This window comes from Mustela erminea, chromosome 18 (assembly GCF_009829155.1).
Source record: "Mustela erminea isolate mMusErm1 chromosome 18, mMusErm1.Pri, whole genome shotgun sequence".
NCBI lineage: Eukaryota > Metazoa > Chordata > Mammalia > Carnivora > Mustelidae > Mustela > Mustela erminea.
The window spans coordinates 61,077,151-61,096,499 of NC_045631.1; the positions used below are offsets into that span (position 1 = coordinate 61,077,151).

The following is a 19,349-nucleotide window of genomic DNA, read 5'->3' on the forward strand; positions in this document are numbered from 1 at the left end:
AGTCTTGCCAAAAGCCTTTGCCACCGGGTCTAAGCACTTCCATGGAGAGTAGAAATCCTACCACCAGCACGCTTTTGGGGGAAGATGGCCTTCCGCAAAGGGACCAGATGAGGAGCGTCTGGTGTATTCGCAAACTGCAGGTGCCAAGGAGTCTGGGACAGAACTCCCTAAGTCTCGTTCACGGTTTCCCTCCGCAAACCACAACCGAAACGGCTACATGTCCCCCAGGCCGCCCGCGGCCGCACAGTCACACGCACGCGCGTGCACGCCCCGCCGGCGTATCCGCTATGCAGACACACGAGTGTGCACGCCTCCTTCGCGGACCGCTGCATCCAGGCCGCAAGTGCACAGGAGGGTCCACAGGCCGGAGGTCCGCACCCTGTTGCGGGCTCCGGGGAAGAGGAAACAGGAAATGGGAGTAAGAGTGAGGGCCGTGGTGTCACCTGGAGCTGCTACCTTTTTCCTGTGGCGGCTGAAGTACCATCCGTAATGGACTGGGATTTAATGGGGGAAAACAGCTCTGACCGGTCTGAGGCCAGGCGGAGGCAGCCCCTCTGGACTCCAGTGCCCAAGCACGAACGTTTGGGCCGGTCCCGATGACTTCCTCATGGTAACAAAATGCTAAGAACAGCCTTGAGGGGCGCCTGGGGGGCTCAGTCGGTCCAGCCGCTGCCCTCAGCTCAGGTCATGATCCCAGAGTCCTGGGATCGAGTCCCACGTGTGGGTCCTTGCTCAGCGGGGAGCCTGCTTCTCCCTCTGCTGCTCCCCCTGCTTGTGCGGTCTCTCTCTCTCTCTGACATATAAATAAATAAAATCTTTAAGAAATAAAAGCAACAGCCTTGAACATGCTTCTGAGAGAGGCACTGCTGACCCGCAGGGCGCCAGCACTGTAGCACCGGACAGGGAGAGCCGAGCCGCTCTCGCCGGCTTCCCTGTTCTCCCCCGCACCGCCGGCGACTTCTCCTGCTGAGAGTCAAGCTCAGTACGGACTTAGCTGGCCTCCGCAGGCTCCTGAGGAGGCTGCGTGTTTCCTGCACGCTCCTCGGCCCTGTGGATTTCTCCCGGGCCCCACACACGGTCTGGACACACCTGCTTCTGCGTCGGTCCCCTTCACCGGCCCGGCGTGTCATGGACACGTCCCCCAGCCTGTCATTTCTCTTCATCCTTGTGTACAATGTCTTGTCCTTAGAGCCTTTAAAAATGTAACATCCTGGGGCGCCTGGGGGGCTCAGTGGGTTAAAGCCTCTGCCCAGGCTCCTGGGATCAAGCCCCGCGTCGGGCCCTCTGCTCTGCAGGGAGCCTGCTTCCTCCTCTCTCTGCCTGCTGCTCTGCCTGCTGTGACCTCTGTCTGTCAGATAAATAAATAAAATCTTAAAAAAAAAAAAAAGTAACATCCTGTCTGCTGATATTTGGCTTCCACTGCCTAGGGGGTGTTTTAATTTTTAACCTTATTTAGGGAAGCTTTTCTCTATTCTTGGGGTTGTTGCAAAGATGAACTGAGGTAATGCGTGCACAGCTGATGGGGGAAAGGCAGTTTGGACTGAATCCCAAACCACTGCTCACACGAAGGTCTTCGAAAACAAGGAGAAATATGGGGCGCCTGGGTGGCTCAGTTGGTTAAGCCGCTGCCTTCGGCTCAGGTCATGATCCCAGCGTCCTGGGATCGAGTCCCGCATCGGGGTCCTTGCTTGGCAGGGAGCCTGCTTCTCCCTCTGCCCCTGCCTGCCTCTCTGTCTGCCTGTGCTCGCTCTCTCCCCCTCTCTCTCTCTGATAAATAAATTTTAAAAATCTTTAAAAAAAAAAAAAGAAACGGAGGAGAAATAGCCGCCGCGGGAGACAGTGTACGGGCCGCCGTGTTTCCCTCACGACACAGGCTGCAGACTACGAAGAGTTTCCTGGACTGGAAATGACTGAAAGTGATCCAACAAGAGGCAGAAAATCCACACAAACAAATCACTGTAGAGAAAAATGAGACAACGGTAAAAGTCTACCGTTAACAAAGTCACCAAGCATGGGAAATCTTTGGCTGAGGTCTGCCCAACCTTCAGAGGAGGCCGCAAGCGCGGTCACTAGGGATCTGCGGCTTTCTCTGACTCCGTGGGGCAGGACGTGGCCGGCCTGGCGAGAGCAGGGAGTTTAGCCAGATTTGAGGCCCAGAGATGCAGAAACTGCAGAAGGCAGGAAGCACCTGGCATGTGGCGGCAGCTCCTCAGTTGGATGGACGGACGATAGACGGACAGACGGACGAACAGATGGGCGGATGGGCGGGTTTGTGGATGGGAACACAGATGTGGGGGTGTGTGTGTATGGATGGGGGTGGGGGATGGGGTGTTGAGTGACTCACTGAAACACTTGGCCGTGAGGCCAGGCTGGCTACGAGTGACCACAGTGAAGAGGAAAGGCAGGTTCACTGAACGCTGGAGCGGAGGGAGAGAGGCAAGGCTCCAGGCAGAGAAAAGCTCTCGGGCCTTGGGGGCTGTCAGAGAGGGCACCCTGATGGTGGTGTAGCACAGCCAGGAGGCCGAGGTCAGCTGTGGAGGGTGTTGCTGGTTTGAGGACAGGAGGACAGAACGCAGTTCTGGAGAACGGAGAAGAACCAGAGCCACAAATGCCAAAGCTGCCGCGGTCACCGGCTGAATGACAGGTGTGACAGAGGAGCGCAGGGCAGGCGGCACCGCCTTCCAGAGAAGCAAGGCTTTTAGTGGACTTGGCAGAAGATGTTCTAGAAGTGTGTCTGACGAACAAGCAATCAGCCTTCCTCTTCGGCCGGTGACCTGGCAGGGGACGGGGAAGGCTCTCACCGAGCAGGTATCGAGGCGCAGCGCCAGTGCTAGTCAGGGCTGCGGGTCACGACACCGCGGCCGCTGCTGTGCGTGCCGCCAGCTGGGGGTCTACCAAGCCGTTCCTTCCTCTTCCTTCTTCCAGAGGTGGGATCTTAGAAGGACAAAGCCTCTGGAACAGCCTCTCCTCCATCACCCTACATGCAGAGGGGACAGCCCGCTGGGGTCTCCAAGAGCCATCTGGGCTAACTTTACCCATTAGGTGTGGTTTGCTCCAGCCCTTGGGTCCCTGGGCCCACAGCAGCCCCTCAGCAAGACCCAGGCCTCCAGTGCCGATTTCCTCGGGGGTCGGCAGCCTCCCTCCCGCAGACACAGCACTGCCGCTCCGTGAAGCTCTCCCCCCTTCCAGTTCCCGCTCACTGGATAATTCTACTGCTCATATTCAGGCCAGAACACTACCATGACGAGAACTACTACCGTTACCCATGCAGCTCGGCCGTGGGGAGTCCTGAGGGCGAAGAACAGGCCCGGCCCCCCTCTCCCTTCCCTCGTGTTGGGTCGTCAGGGACTAGGACGCGCCCCGGGAAGCTAAGACCATAGCAGACAGAGGAACTATTTTTTGCTGATACTTCCTTTGTGGTGCCCTGGGCTTTACTTCGAAAGCTGAGCCGTTGGTGGGTCTGCAGCTCTCCAACCTCCCCTGCGCTTCTAGACAATGGACAGGAGAGAGGGAATGGCCTGTCTCCCATCGACCGTGGGTGGAACCCCGAGTCCCTCATCTCTGACCATCACACAATCTCAAGGCTCTTGCTGGAAAAGCACAGAGAGGCAGAAGCCACGTGAGGCGAGGGGTACAGTGTAGGGAACGGGGTGCCACAGGGCAGCGAGGACTGCTGGGGAACGTGGCCTGAGAGCCGCGTGGCCTGAGAGCCGCGTGGCCGGGCGCTTGCTCTTGGTGCTGACCGAGCGCGCTCGATCTGCGCAAGGCCACTCCGGCCGGCTGTGGTGACAAGCACGCAGCTGCCCTGTGAAGCACATCATCCTGCCCACCAACACTGGTGCCTCTGGTCCTCTGGCAACAGGGGACCTTGGCTGTGTGCTGGGAGCTGGGTGTCTGCTCCCCACGAGTGACTCTACGCCAACCCTTCCAAGGACCCGCTGGGAGGAAGGTGCGGCTCAGCTACATCGGGACCTTTTCCCTTCCTGCTCTCCCCGCAGGGAACGGCAGTGCCATTACTCGTCATCAGTTTGGAATACATTATTTCCTCACTGGCTTATCAAGAGACTGCATCCTGTAAGCTACTGGCTCGTGGGATAGGATTATAAACGACCATTCGTGCAGCGAACCCGTGTTGACCACATCACCGGCACAGACAGCCTCAGTCTGAGCACCGCCGCACGCACCGCCGCACGCAGCAGACGGGGCCCCGGACTTCTGCGTCCTCGGCGGCAGCCGGGGCCAGGGCTGTAGGCCGGGACGAGGACACGCCTCTTTCTAGTCTGGCTGTCTTTCTTCGGAGCCAGGGCCCTGAGACACCCGGGGGCAGCTGGGCAGCCACTGCCGGCGGTCTCAGGCCGTGTCCCCGTGGACCCATGGCGGCCGTGAGCGACAAGTCCGGGCAGGGCAGCGGAGAGCACGGCGGCTGTGGCTGTCCCCCCCACAGTGCAGCCCAGAAAGGCCACCGCGGTCCACTCCAGTACTGTCTCACAGACGCTGCCGGAGGCTCGGGTTCATGGACACACTCCGCCCCCCGCCCCAACCCAGCAGGACGAAGCTCCACTCTGTGCCTGTGACCCCTGACCCCGGCCCCCTCCACAAGGGCAGCCACTGGTCCTCCCGCCTGCCAGGGGAGTCAGGCCAGACGCCCCCTCAGGGCAGCACAGCTTCTCTCCTCCCTCCTCAGGCCCGTCCCCTCCCCTTCCGGGGGAGCAGGCCACAAGAAAGGCCGTCTGGGAGGCCCCCGGCCCCCCGGCCCCCACCGCCTGGCAGCGCAGGCCACGGCACCCAAACTCACCCGGGGCCCGATGGCCGAGCTCCGCACGGAGCCTGTTCCCCATCTCCAGGAGCTGTTCCTTCTCCAGGCAGAGGCGGAGGATTTTTCGGGTGGCCTCCTTTAGTTTCCTCTGGAGTCGGGGCACAGACAAGGCCTGGGGGCGCTGTGGCCCCTGGTCCTCAGTCGCTGTGGGTCTTTGGTCTGCGGGGCTCTGGGAACGAACCGTAGGCAGACAGCCCGTAAGACGAGCCGCCCAGCGGGGAGAGGCACGAGTGGGTGGGGGCAGAGTCTGCAGCTCCGGGGGACGGAGGGATAAGGAGCAGCTTTGCCAGCGAGACAGGGACCTCACATCACGGAAAACTCCTCTACAGTGGGGTGAATGAAGGCCACGAGCCCCTGGGCCAGGCCTACACCTGGTCCCCTGCGGCCCCCACCAAGCCTGGGTCTTTCTAGCGAGGACAGCGAGGAACCGGCGGGAACCCACGCCGAGTCTCTGAGGGGTCCCAGGGACGCATGAGGGCTGCCTGTCTGACTGGGTCCCCTGCGGGACACCAGGTTACGGGCTGGGTACACAGGTCACAGGTACTGGGTCACATGGTGCAGAAGGGGCTGGCAGAGGCTGGACACAGAGCCGGAGGCCGGTGCCTGCCTTCCCCATTTCTCTCCTGCCTGGACTGTGCAGCAGGGTCCCTGCCGGGCCAGCACACAGTCCCTGGACGGACAGCACTCACCGGGACGGTGTTTGGAACGAGGGGGCCGTAGGGAGGAAGAGAAGGAGAAGACAAATGCGTGTGTGCCGGACAGAGGCCCAGGAAGAGCCAAGCCTCCGGGGCCCCAAGGGACGCAGGTGGCCTCTTTCGCCGCCCGTGAAAAGCTGCCCTGGGCCATCTTGGCCACACAAGCTGCGGCCAGAACAGGAACCGGCCCAGAGTCCCTGGAACAGACCAGCACATTCTGTCCTGGCCCCGTTTCCTGGTGCGCCTTCCCAGGGCTGGTAGACGCCCGCACACGTGGTGGCCGCTGTCCTCCAGGTGGCTGGAGCCGCGGGGGCTCACGCGGGTGCCTCTTGCGCAGGCTGCGGGCAAGCCGGGCAGGAGGACAGGAGGGAGGCACAGAGGACAGCGGGAGAGGTCCGCGCCCACACCCTGACCCCGGACAGCACGCGGGCCGCCTGCGCTCTCCTGAGGACCCGGGATGTGACTAGGGTCTTCAGGCCCACGGAGGGGCTGGGACAGAGCTCGGGGGAGGGCAGAGGCGAGTGAGGACACGATGTTGGCAGCCTCCGGTGCCACTTTAAGTGAGGAGGATACTGTGCACCCCAAAACGCGGAGACAGGCAAGAGAAAGCTCGCTTTTGAGAGCTGACCCAGCCCACCAGGCAGCCCCCCACGCTGGCCCCGTCAGCCCTGGCCTGCTCAGGGGCTGCTCCCAGAATCCTGGCCAGGGGAAGGGGTCCTCGTGAGGGAGGGGTCCGCTCCCAAGGGCGGTGGTAACTGCGCTCCACAGAGGCCAACGGCCGAACATGGCCCAACGTGGGCGTGCAGGGGGAGCCTGCCAGGGCTGCAGCGGGCACAACCGGTGAACACTGCCCCCCAGTGGAGCCGGAGTGTCCCTCCTGCTGTGCTCAAGGGGCAGGGAGGAGCCGTGGACAGACGTGGGGAGAACCGCAGATCTCAGTCCCCCGGGCTGGGAGGTCACTGGGGACACGACAGACGCTGGTCCGGCAGTGGCCTCTGCTGCCCACTGGGAAGGGGCTCTGAGTCCCGCATGGACCCCTTTTCTGGGCTGGGTGGTGGGGGACCGGCCTCCACCTGGGACAATGCCAGACTCGCACGGGAGCGCCAGGATGGTGCCACACCAGTCCCTCTGCCTCGTGGCCGCCAGCCCCACGTGCCGTGTGCGCTTCTTCCCGAGCCACGGACGGGAAGCTGGAGCCCTCGTGCTCGTAGACGCCTCAGTCCGTACTTCCGAACGCGGATCTGCTCTCGGTGACCACAGTCGCGCAAACCAGAAATCACGACAGACACAACACTATGACCCAACTCATGGGCCACACGCACCCCTCGCCCACTGTGCAGTCGTGTCCTACAGGCACAGCCGGGCTCCCACAGGACCAGCGTCCGTGCGAGGAGCGCGCCCCTCAGTGGAGGGGTGTCCGCAGGCCGCACCCTGGGAAGCGGTTCTCGTCCCATCCCTGAGCCGCACCCCCACTTCCGTGGGAGACACTGCGTCCCAGCCCCGTTCCCCCTCCGTGAGTCAGGATGGCTTCTGGGCGCGCGGGCCGCCATGTCTGCAGACTCGGTTCTGGACCGGCCCCTCCTTCCTCCCTCTCCTGGTCAGCGCAGGCCCGGGAGTCCCACTGCTCGTGTGGCCGGGCCTGGGGCCCTTCGGTGCCCGTGTCCTTCCGTCCTGTCTACGTATGTCCACAGGGGCTTCCTCTCAGCAGAGCAAGAGATGCAGAAACCCGTGTCTCAGCACTGGTGACGTTCAAGGCTCCCGGGCCGCCAAGGTGCTGGCCTTCCTGCGGTCAGCCTGGATCGGGCATAGTGACCGGCCACTGGATTTCCTGTGCCTCCGGTCCCCCCCAGGTCACAGCTGCTTCAGCTCCAGCCCGTCCATCACAGAATTAAACATCTTGATTTCAAATCCTGCCGATGTACCTGATTCCCTCTTGCCAGGCGAGCGGGATCTGTGAGGCAGGCTGGGAATAGAACCCCTGGTGCCACCGACCGCCGGGCTGGGCACGGGAAGCACCTGGAATGAACCCTGGGGACGGGGTGAGGCGGACGTGCTGCCCGCCTGCCTGTGGCTCAGTGGTCCCACGGCCTCGAGCTCAGGACAGCGGGAGTCCTGGTGCAGGGCCCCGGCTCTGGCTCTCCAGGCCACGCCCACTTAAGGGTGGTGCAGGCAATTCTGGGTCCCGCCTCCCGGCGACCCCTGAAGGCCTCCCCTGTGCGGCCATTCTTGAGCCGTCCATCCGTCCGTCTGTCTCAGGGCCTGTCTGGACCCTCTTGCTGTTCCTGAGCCAGAGAGGAGTGGGCCTCGCCTCCCCTCCGGTCCTTCGGGGCCGGCCGTCGTCCTAGAGCCGGGTCCCCTTCGTGCCTCTCGGCTCTGCCTTCCACACCTGCTGCCAGAGAGCTCCCCACGCCTCCCAGATACACGGTACGGTCACAACTGCAGGTCGCCACGGGGAACTCAAGTCACTGCAGGTAACCATGAGTAACGCAGGTCACTGCAGGTCGCCACAGGTAACGCAGGTCACTGTAGGTGCCACAGGTCACCAAAGATAACCACAGGTGGCCCAGGTCAGCACAGGTCACCGACAGAGTCCGAAGTGTGTCCTGACAGCATTTCCATCCCGGGCGTTGGTAAGAAGAGAAGAGGCCCATGGGTCAGATCCGTGGGGACGGCGGCTGTGGACTCTCTGCACAGCTCAGAACCATGGCTTGGACCAGCCGCGGAGCCTGCTGGACACCAGGTGCGGAGGGCCAGGGCCCGGACGGGAGCCCCGCTCTCACGAGCGCAGAGCGGCCTCAAACCCTCTGAAAACCCGCTCAAGGGTCCTCTCGAAGGAGAAGCCCAATTCCGCATTCAGTTTCAGGGCCCTCCTAGCCAGGAGCAGGGACTCCCGTTTAGAAGAAACAGAACAGCCCCTTCGTGCGTGTGATTTTCCCATGCTGGACTTATTATTATTTTTTTTAACATTTGTTTCTTTACTTTGCGGGGAGGGGCAGAGAGAGACTCTCAAGCAGAGGCCCGCTGAGCGCAGAGCCTGACGCGGGGCTCCATGTCACCACCGTGAAACTGTGACCCGAGCTGACATGGAGAGTCAGCCGCTTCACCGACTGGGCCGCACGGCGACGTGGACTTCAAGGGGCGCGGTCCTAGGGCCTGGAGGCCACGGACCAGGCCTGACCAGGAAAGCCAGCCGCGGGGGGAGCCCGGGATGGCTCCACCGACAGCCACTCGGGGACTTCTGCAGCAGGCCCCGGACAGGACAGCAGTGGCGGGAGTGATCAGCACAGGGCACCTACCTCCCTCCCGAGGGCCACCTTGTCCAAGGCGGGCAACAGCGGCCTGTTCCCGAGGTGCTCCTCAAGCTCAAACACCTGCTTCCGCAGCTCCGAGACCTGCTGGCGCACCTGGTCCACCTCACGGGGAAGCGCGTGCTGGACAGTGTCCACGTCCAGGGGTCGCTGCAGCACCTGGGAGGCCATTTCGGGGGCAGTGTTAGGCCGCAGGGCGGGGGGCAGGAGGGCAGGCATACTCGCCCGGTGCGCAGGAAGGTGACAAGAGACCGTCTGTCAGTCTCCCGCCTCTGGCCGAATGCAGCTGTCCCGCCCGCCCGCCAGCACCCAGCCCGCCCCCTGCAGCGCGCCCTGCGGGGCCTGGGGCAGGGCCTGCGCGGGACCCAAGGCTGGCCGGGGAGAATCCAGGCCTGAAACCGGCTCTTCGGGAGCCCAGTTCAGGTGGAAACCAGCAAGTGCAGAAAATGCTGGTGACCAGGAGGGGGCAATCCAGGGCTTGAGACGGGAGCTGGGGCCGTGGGAGGGGCGAGGCCGGGGCTTCGGAGGAGCTACCGGACAAGCCAGAGGGAGCAGAGGGCCAGGAGGGCAAGTCCCCGGGACAGGGTGGCCTTGGTCGTGCCGGGTCGGCCGAGAGACCCCCAGAGCAGGTCCCAGGCCGGAGCTCCAGGGCCAGCCCCTCACTCTGGACATCTGTCCTCTGCCGAAGGAAGGAAGGAAAGAGGAGGCGCCCCTGTAGACTCGCTTCCGGTTTATTCCCAGGAGGAGGAAATCTGTTCCTTTCCCAGGAAGCCCTACAATGACTCGCTGGTGAATATTTTATTCTTTGAATTTATCACATTCACACCAAAAAGGTGACCACGTGCTCAAGAGATCCTGTTAAATAACAAACAAACAAAAACACATCTTGAGGCGAACATTTCTCCCCGTGATAGTCTTATCAGCTATGGTCATCAAGAGAAAATTAAGAGCTTGTATTTAAACGTTTACTTCCCATTTGTAAAGCGTGTGCGTGATGTCCCCGCGGCCGGCAGACCGGGACGCAGCGAGGCTGAGCGCCCTGAGCCGTCCCCAGCCGCCGGCACACAGCAGCCAACGAGCCCCCTCCGTCCTGACCGGCAGCACAAGGCAGCAGCCCCCGCCCAGCGGCCAGTTCTGTCAGCTGCTCCCCCGGCTTGTGCTCTCTCTCTGTCTCTCTCTCTCAAAAAAGGAATAAAATCTTTTAAAAAATAAAAAAAATTTAAAAATATAAATAAACTGGAAATCATAAAAACTAAAAACATTTGTGCTTTGAAGCACATTATCAAGAAAGTGAAAAGAGGAGCCTCAGCATGGAGAGAAATCCTGCAAACTGTGCATCTGATAAAGGACTAGTATCCGGAATACGGAAACAGCAGTCGGAGCCCAACAACAGAGAGACGGACAGTGCAGCTACGAACGGCAGAGGATCGGAACCGACGTTTTCTCAAAGACACGGGAACGGCCAGTGAGCGCACGAGAGAACGCTCCACACCGTTCGCCGTCGGGGCAGACGCAAACCACAGCCACGGCAGCGGCCGCAGTTGAAAAGAAACGAGGTCACGGGGGTCAGGACGTGGGCCGTGGGGATCCTCACGCACGGCCGGAGGGACAGAAAACGGGGCCGTCGCATGGGGAAGCGGCTGGGCGGCTCCTCGGACAGCGAACCGCGGACTCACCACACGACCCGGCGTGCCCGCCCCCGCACGTGTGCCCAGAGCAGCGGCCAGCAGGGACGGCCCCGAGGTCCGGAGCCCACGTTCGCAGCAGCATGATTCACAGTTGCCAAGAGGAGGGGACACCCCAGTGTCCATCGGAACCCACACATGTGGGGAACACAACGGGCCATTCCTCAGGTCTCAGAAGGTGCCAAGGATGACGGACGGACCTTGAGGACATGGCGCCGAGGGAAACGAGCGGGTTGGCAAACGGCAGCTGCCGCAGGACCCCAGTCCCGGGAGAGGCACCCAGCCCGTCGGCAGGACGCAGGTCCCCAGTGCAGCCTTGCCGTCTCGCGCCCAGTGGAGGGGCCCCAGGGGAGGCGTGGGGGCTGGTGCTGAAGGGGATGGTTTCTGTTCAGATGATGGAAAAGTTCTGGGACTAACAGACCGTGGGGACACCTACACAGTGTTGCCAACGGAGTTAATGTCACTGAACGTACGCTTGAAAATTATAAGCTTCATGTTTGTATATTTTACCACAATGAAAAAACACTAAAAAAGAGAAATGGTGAATTTGCAGCAATAAAGCGTGGGTTATGACCCAGGCCGCACGTGTAACGGGTCAGCGCGCGCATCAGCCCAGGGCATGACTGTGGCCTGACCCCACACAGGCTGTGGAGGCATCTGGATGTGCTCCCACCACACCCCTGCGCCCAGACCGGCCCCAGAGTGCCAGGAGCACATAGCTGGCATCGTGCTCTGGGCCGCAGCCACCCGGGTCAGCGGAGACAGCAGGCCCTGTGCTCCGCCACGGCGGCCCCTTGCTCAGACTCATTTCCCAGGCCTTCCCGGGTGCCGTCACATGGCCACACATGACCTCACAATAAACCCTTCTTGGAGGGAAACTGAGGCACGAAGAGGTCGAGGGCTCCAGCCAGGAGAGCTGCCCGGCCCACGTGTCAAGGGGAAGCTGTACCTTCTGCCTGAGCCGGGCCACCAGGAGGTTCACGACGTGTGCCCTGTTTCGGAGCCTCCTGAGCGCTAGCCCAACGGGGGCACCTTCGGCCGGCACAGCTCCTCCTGCAGGAAGAGTGAGTCTGTCAGGCTCAGGTCTCTGAAGCCCTGGAGAAGGTTCCAGTCAGCTGCCCTGTCTGAGGAGTCTAGCCTGTGCTGTCCAGGGCAGAGGGCCCTGCTTCCCTGCCCTCCCTGAGGCATGCCCGCTGTCCCTGCGTGTCCACCGGGAGGTCAGCTCTGGAGCTGAGTGGAAGGGCCAGTCCCCGCCAGCACTGAGGGCTGTGGGGGATGAAATCTCGTCCTTGTGCCAAGAAAGCAGCGTCTCTGCAGGAAGACAGTGCAGCCTTGCCGTCGTGTGCCCGGGGGAGGCCGGTCAGTACCAGCCGCCCCCTCACTTGGGCATTAGGGAAACGTTCCTAAACCATAGGTCAAGGAAGGAATCAGTGCAGGTTAGAAGTTATCTTGACCCGAATTATCATTAATAAACCGCTCATGCAAACTTCCAGAAAGCAGGGCAGCCTGCTGGCTCAGGCGGTGCAGCGAGCGGCTCCTGGTCCTGGGCTCAGGAGTCTGAGCCCCACGTTGGGGGCAGAGATTACTTAAAAATAAATACTTTTTTAAAAAAATTAAGGGGTGCTTGGGTAGCTCAGTCACTTGAGCGTCCAACTCCTGATCTAGGCTCAGGTCATGATCTCAGGGTCATGAGATCGAGTCCTGCTTTGGGCTCTGAGCTGAGCAAGGAGCCGGCTTCTCTCCCTCTGCCCCTCCCCATGCTTGTGTGCACGTGTGCGCTCGCTCTCAAATGGCTCAACAAATCTTCTAAGAAATTAAGTAAACGTGGGGGCCTGGGTGGCTCAGTGGGTTGGGGCCTCTGCCTTCGGCTCAGGTCATGATCTCAAGGTCCTGGGATCGAGCCCCACGTCGGGCTTTCTGCTTGGCGGGAAGCCTGCTTCTCCTCCTGCCTCTCCCCCTGCTCTCGGGCTCTCTCCCTCTCTCTCTCAAATAAGTAAGTTAAAAATAAAATAAAACTCATAGGACGATACTAAGTAATTTTTGAAAATTTAGATGAAATGGACAATTTTCTAGTAAAATATAATATCAAAAAGTGACACAAAAAAGAAAACGCGGATCATCCTTTACTGTAAGAAAGAGTGAAATAATACTTTAAAGCCTTCTCATGAGGAAAATCCTAAACCCAAAAGGGCTCAGAATTGAATTCTATTAACTGGTTCACGAAAAATTAACATAAGTCTAACAAAGTTTTTCAGAAAACAGAGAAATACATCTGAGGCCAGACTCGTGGTCCTAAAACCTGACAGTGGGCGTCATGAGAAAGGCCAAAGTCCCTCACAAACATAGACGTACTAATTCTCAGTAAAATGTCAGTAAAAGAATGAATCACTTGTGGAGTTTATTCCAACATTCAGAAGCCAAGGCGCGCTCACCGCTCCGAACAAGATGGCGCGTGTGGGCCCCGTCCCTCTCCTTCGGTGCAGCTAAAGCCTCGAGCGACCGTGAGGGGAGGCCCAGCAGGCGAGGGCCAGGGGCTCTGGGGACACTCCGCGCTGGGCTCCGCGCCTTTGTTCTTCCTGTATTTCCTGGCTCTGATCCTGAAGCAGCCACAGCTCAGAAAGACCAGGGAGCTCAGACCAAGAAAGGCCAGGCCTGCTCCCTGCAGCGGAAGCGCCTGGAAAGAAAGGCAGAGGCTCCCGTGCACCAGCCATGTGGACCCTCCGGGAAGAGCATGTGGGGAGGGTTCAGGGGGGTGGGGCGGAGAAAGGAATTCCTTAACTCTGTGCACTAAGTCTCGGGGGGGGGGGGGCTGTGGAAACCAGGCGGTGTGGACGCAGCCAATGTGTTGCGAGCTGCGCTCTGCGAGGACCAGTGGCCTCGGGCAGAGGGGGACAGCATCATCGCAAAGGCTCTGGTGACCAACTGACCTTTCAGATGCAGCCCGAGAGACGGGCCAGGACATGGATGTGCGTCGTGCCCCAGCAAGAGCAGAAGAGCGGTCAGGCTTTCAGAGTACCTGCTTGGTATACGCCTGTCACAGTCCAGGGTCACTCATCGCACGGACAACCAGGACAAGCCCAGCTGACAGGACAGATGGCAGAGCCACGTGGACCAGGGAATCAGTGCACAGAGTTAAGGAATTTGACCACGAGGAATAGGGAACAAGGGATCTAAAACAAGCTGATACATTCTTAAAACAATGGGAAAAAAGAAGTTTCAGCAGAGGAATAAAAGAGAAAGAAAAACCAAATGCAATCTTAGAACTGACACTGAAATAAAAGTGCCCCCAAAGGGCTCCAGAGCAGCTCGGAGGGGACCCTGGGCCTGAGAGCTGGAAGACAGACAGAGAAATCACCCGTCTGAGACACAGAGGAAACAGATGGACAAAAGTCCCAGAGCCACAGGGACGACAAGCTGGCGCTTCTGTCGTCAGATCCCAGAGGGAAAAAGAGCAGGAAGTAGAGCAAACATGTGCCCAAGTCACGGTTGAAAACTCCCCAAACCTGGCAAAGACAAGAACCTTCAGATTCAACGCCAGACGGGTAAGCCCAGACACACCACCATCAGGAATCCCCCCGGAGCGACAGACGCGGCATGGGGCTTCGGGGACGGGGCTCGGATGGCCGGGCCCTCTCGGAGGCACGCGGCACCCAGGCTGGAGGGCTGGGAGCCCCTCTCCTCACGCCAGCAAGAAACTCCCTTCTCAGACGACGGGAAGCCGGAAGACTCGGCAGTAGCAGACCTGGATCACATGGAGCCTGGAACATGGGCCTCAGGAGGGACACGTGCCAAGGGCAGGCGTCCGGTGAACCTCCCAGCCTCTGGCTTTCCTCCTGAGTGTTTCAGGTCCCACGGGGCAGCTCCAAGCAGAGCCGAGAACACTGCCTGCCGCGGTTCCCCACGTGGGAGAGGTGGGTTTTGCGCTGCGGGCCCGACCTCTGCCTTCCGCCGGAGGCTGCGCCGCAGGGACAGGAGCTGGCCGTGGTCCTGCAGCCACGGCCTGCGCGGGCGACCCATGAACAGAAGTCGCCGAGGGACAGAGAGCAGGAAGGAAGCCGCTGCTCACACCCCACACGAGGGCCAGGGTGGCCGGTGGACACGGGTCGGTCATAGACGTCGGCAGTGTAGGCGTCAGAAACTGACCCAGCTGTGCGCTGCCTGCGAGAGTCGCCTCAAGTGGGGGAGAGGCAGGGCACCAGGGAAAGGGTCCTGAAGATATGCCCAGCAGACGCCCACCCGGGGGAGGCCGGGCTAGTGACCGACAGCACACGGAGCGGACCCCGGGGCAGGGAGAAAGGAACATTCCAGGACCACCGAAGGATCTGATCCCGTCACGACCACGGCAATCCTACAGGTCCAATGACAAGGCTTCAAAACACACTAAGGAAAATTGACAGAATCACGATAAAAAACAAAGATCTGCCTTACAACAGGAAGGGAAAGGAACTTCCTTGCTCTGACCCTGTTCCCCCCAAATCCTTACAAAATATTTAGGAGAAATGCTGAAAATTTTTCTTGGGGGTCAGGAAGACAGCCAGCTGTCATCAACATCGTACCGGGGATGCCAGCCAGGGAAAGCAACATAAGAAAAACAAACAAAAGAGACCAGCTCTGGGGAGCCAGTTCCCGAGCGGAGACCGGACGACCTGGAGGAAGAGCCCGGCCCCCTCCCTTCTCCTCGTGTAAACCCTCGAGCTGCCTGGCCTGCGTCCAGCCCCCTAGGCCCCCCCGGTGGGCCCTGCACCAGGCCAGCGCCCCAGCCCAGCTGGTGTCAGAGCGGGGGGGGGGGCAGGGAAACGCCCACACAGAGTGGTGAACGGGAGCAAACACCTCGAGAATGACCTGACCCGGGGACTCCTGGGGGTCAGGACAGGGGACCTGCAGTCTGTGGTCACTCCTGACCTGTGCATTTGCATTTTGTGACTTTCTGTAGGGTTTGTATTTCAATTAAAACAAAGGCAGCGTTACTGGGGCAGAGCATACGACAGGACGGGACAAGGACTCTTACCAGGGACGTGGGCCGAGGCATGGACGCTGGGTTGGAAGTCCGCGTAAGAGGAGGAGGTCTTTGAAGGATCGAACACTTCTAGTTGTTCTTCCAAGGCTTTGAATTTATGCTTTAGATTCCGTATTTCTGTTTCAAGGACCGTGATGTGATCTGCCCCCAAAGACCCAGGAAACACAGACACGCACGTGTACACATCCCAGCACCATCGCCACGGCCGAGGCCCACTCAGGCGGGTGCTGCTGTCTCCCAGCCTGTCCCCCACCACGGCCCCGGCCTGGGTGCTCACTGAGGAGGGCTCCACCGCCCAGCAGACCCTCAGCGTCCCTGCCATGAGCCTTCATGCGTGGGAGCACAGCGTGTGCCCCGCTGGTGGAGCTGTGCCCTCCGCTCACAGCCGCTCTTGGGCTTCCTGACGCGCAAGGGGCACAGCCCAGCTTGGCTACGGCACAGGACACCCTGAGGAAAGGCCTGGTGCCCCCAGCCCTGATGCCCACCCCTCGAACACGGTGCCCAACCAGCTCCCCGTGCCAGCGGCGTCCCGGCGCTAAGTGCCGAGTACGCAGCCTTCCCCTTCCCAATAAAACGCTGTTATCACCCAGAAGCGCTGACGGAAGATGCTCTCGTCAGTGGAAACGCTGCTGCCCTTCTCGGACGTCCTGCTCTACAGCGGAGGCCCGTTTGTGAGACTCCGCGGGAAGCCCATCTTGGACCCGGTGGAGACCCGCGTCCCCTCCCCCTCCTGCTGCCCTCGTCCCCGCTCACCAGGCGCCTCAGCTGCCGCCTCTGGGCTTGGACGGGGCTGCTCTGTGTCGGCGGCCCGAGCCCCCGACGGGGCAGGAGGAGGAACGTGGTCACTCAGAGCCTCCATTTCTTTCCGCATCTCCGCAACAGCCCTTCGTAAGCTTGTGTTCTGCTCCTGGAGCCTCTGCATCTCACTGGACGGAAAACTGGCCCTTATCTCTTCTTCCTGCTGCCCGAGGAGCACCTGTCAAGGCCGAGAATGCTTACAGCGGCCGAAGAAACCCGCGGCTCGCGGCCCGTCCGGGGCCGCTGTGCGCACCCCTGCCTCCCTCCGTGCCTGCACTCCCGGCCGTGGGGACCCCCCGCCCCAGCCGACGATGCTGACCCTCTGGTCGTCGCGATAACGGGACTGCTGTTCGCCAAAGGCAGCTTTTCCTGACAAACCTGGGGACTCTTCCTTCTCAGTCCCAAAGCTGCCCTGCACCTGCTGGGGCGGCTGGCGTGGAAGGACCGACCAGAACGTGCCAGCGACGAGGCAGATGGCGCGGGGCCGTCGCCCGCTGCAAAGGCTGCTCGCGGGCGTGGGACGGTGCTTTGCCGGGCAAGGCAGTCTGGCGGCTCCTCAAAGGGGCAAACACGGAGCTGCCTCCCGACCCACGACTCCCCCGAAGACACACGTCCACCCGACACCTCGTGCGAGCATGCGTGCTCACGGCGCTTCTCCCAGGAGCCCAACGTGCCAACACGAATGTCCCCCAGGGGACGAAGTGACACAGAACGTGACACAATGAAGCAGCACCAGCCACAAAAGGGAACGAGGCGCTGACACACGCCAGCACGGGGCCGAACCGCGAGGACGCGGCTGTGACCACGACCACACTGCAGGGCTAAAGGAAAACAGGCCCAGAGCAGGAAGAGGAACAGACGATAGTCCAAGAAGGGCCGAACAGCATCTGCAGGGACGAGAAACACACTGTTTGAAGTAAGAAATTCCCCGAGAGGACGGCGTGAGCACAGCCCGGACGCGGCAGGACGGACCGTGAGCGCAAGCACACGGCCACCCACGGCTTGCCCGGTCCTGCGGCACACGGCCGCCCGAGCGAAGGGGGGCTACTGCCAAGTGCACGGCCGGGCAGCCTTAGGACGGCAGACGCGAATGGTCAGCGGCCGCGGGGAAGAGAAGAGCCGCAACCGTTTACATCGTGAGCCGAAGAATCACAGTGACGGGAGACACACAAGTCACAGAAGTGGAAAAAGGACTCACGGCTACGTGGCACAACCTGACCTCTGTGAAAGTGATACGCGCACGGCGACACGTCCAAGACCCGCAGGAGAGGCAACGGAGCACCGCAGCGCCGTGCCCGGAAGGTCCCACCAGGGGGACCCCGTGTCCTCGGCCACCATGCCGGCCCCAGCCGATGCCCTGCGGAGGGGATGCATCGCACAGACGAAGGAACAGACGCTCGAGTTAGTGGGGTCCGACCCAGCCACCGCGCTGTCTCCACGCGGCCCCCACATGCTCAACCTGCCCCCGCGCCAGGCTCTGGCCACTCGTTCATTTCCCACAAAAGCGCCACGGAAGCTGCAAGAGCCAGTCTGCTCCGGGCCAAACGGGAGCCGTGCGAGGTTAGAGCTGGGCCCGCCTGCTTCCAGAGGCCACGCCGGCAAACCGACATCGCGGCACCCTCGCCGTGGCCGCACATCACTGCTTCCAGAAGGAAGCTCTTTTCCTACTGAACACAGACCCCAGCTTCCCCTCCTGGTCACAGCCCCACCGGCTCCACTGCACCGGCTCTGCCTTCTGGCCCCGTCTCCCTTACCCACTCTTCGCCGTGGACCCAGCAGACTGGAAGGGTGGCCTGTTTCCCTGCAAACCCCCAACCTGTCCTGTGCCCGTCGGAACATCTCCCACAAAATCTCACAGCTGCTCCTGCAGACCCCACAGGAGAATGGGGGACCTGCTGCCGGCCTGGCCCTGCCCAGAGGCTCTATCTGCTGCCTGCAGGGCCGGCACCACCCTCACAGGGTCTTGGCTTCCTCGTCCGTAGGACGGAATGGCAGCGCAGGCTGCTCCGGGAGCCCCGGTCTCGTCTGTGACTTGGCATGGCGACCAAGCCTCCGTGGCACAGGCTGTGTGTTCCCCTGCACCCTGCACCGTGACGGCCCGCACGGTGGAGCCCAGGACCGTCCCCGCTGGGGGACTGGTGTGGTTCCCGCTCAGGCTCCGCGCATGTTAACTTGGTACCGGTGGAAGGAAGACACTGCTGCACCCCAAGATGCGGCCCTCGGCACGGCAGGGATGGCGCCGGCTCGCCCCTCTGCACCGCCTGCTGACCCACCCGCCCGCGGCTCCCCCCTGCCGTGTTTGCCGCGGGCCCCGCTGCGCCAGTCGGGCAGCCACACGGTGAACCTGCTAACAGTTACGACACCCCGGAGCAGGCCGACCCGCAGCAGACCGGCTGCGTCTGCCACACACGCGCACGGCATCCCCCAGCCCCAGGCCTGACTCTAAGCACACGCCTCAGACCACGGGGCATGCCAGCTTGTGCCTGCGGCTGGCCTTGCGGTGTGGCCCTCTATGCCCACTCGCCTTGGCTCCGGGCCCCATGGCCAGGCCCCCCGCACGGACTCAGAGACGTGCGCGTTTGGGGACCGGAGAGGAGTGTTTTCTCAGCGTGGCTGGAGGGACCGAGCAGCTTCGTGACTTTCAGGTCAGCTCGCGGACGCTCGCTTCCCGCCGGCTCCGGTCACCAGCCACAGGGTGAGCGCCGGCCCCGGAGGGCACAGCCAGAGGCTCCAGGGGCCGCCTTCCTCTCTGCAACAAGCGTGAACCGCTGCCAGCGAGGACGGACCGACAGCCTCGCTGACGGGGACGCCGGGGCGAGCCGGCCCGCAGCCGCGGCGCTCGTGCCTGTGTGCTGACGTCAGACGGTAGGGAAGAGGCTGCGCTGCTGGAAAGACCTGCCACCTGAACAGCGGGGTGAGTGACTTTTCCTAGAGCGACAGAGGTCAGAGTCCTGGACACGTGGGCCCTGGAAGCAGGAGGTCAGTGTCTGACAGACCCCCTGGCTCTGCCCTGGAAGCCGCTTCCCCTGC

General features: G+C 61.6%; 1 protein-coding gene across 8 annotated transcripts in view; it reads right to left on the bottom strand.

The window, feature by feature from the left end:
• CCDC57 (coiled-coil domain containing 57) overlaps positions 1 to 19,349 on the bottom strand; it is a 92,892-nt gene that overhangs the window by 37,154 nt on the left and 36,389 nt on the right. For 7 of the 8 annotated variants that reach the window (XM_032322108.1, XM_032322113.1, XM_032322111.1 and 4 more), the window contains 6 exons: positions 16,275 to 16,497; positions 15,513 to 15,662; positions 11,708 to 11,815; positions 11,454 to 11,557; positions 8,808 to 8,978; positions 4,796 to 4,970 (listed from right to left, as the gene is read on the bottom strand). In XM_032322108.1, coding sequence (XP_032177999.1) covers positions 4,796 to 4,970; positions 8,808 to 8,978; positions 11,454 to 11,557; positions 11,708 to 11,815; positions 15,513 to 15,662; positions 16,275 to 16,497 — 931 coding nt within the window. The remainder of the gene's footprint in view (positions 1 to 4,795; positions 4,971 to 8,807; positions 8,979 to 11,453; positions 11,558 to 11,707; positions 11,816 to 15,512; positions 15,663 to 16,274; positions 16,498 to 19,349) is intronic. The other variant, XM_032322114.1, reaches the window with a different exon arrangement.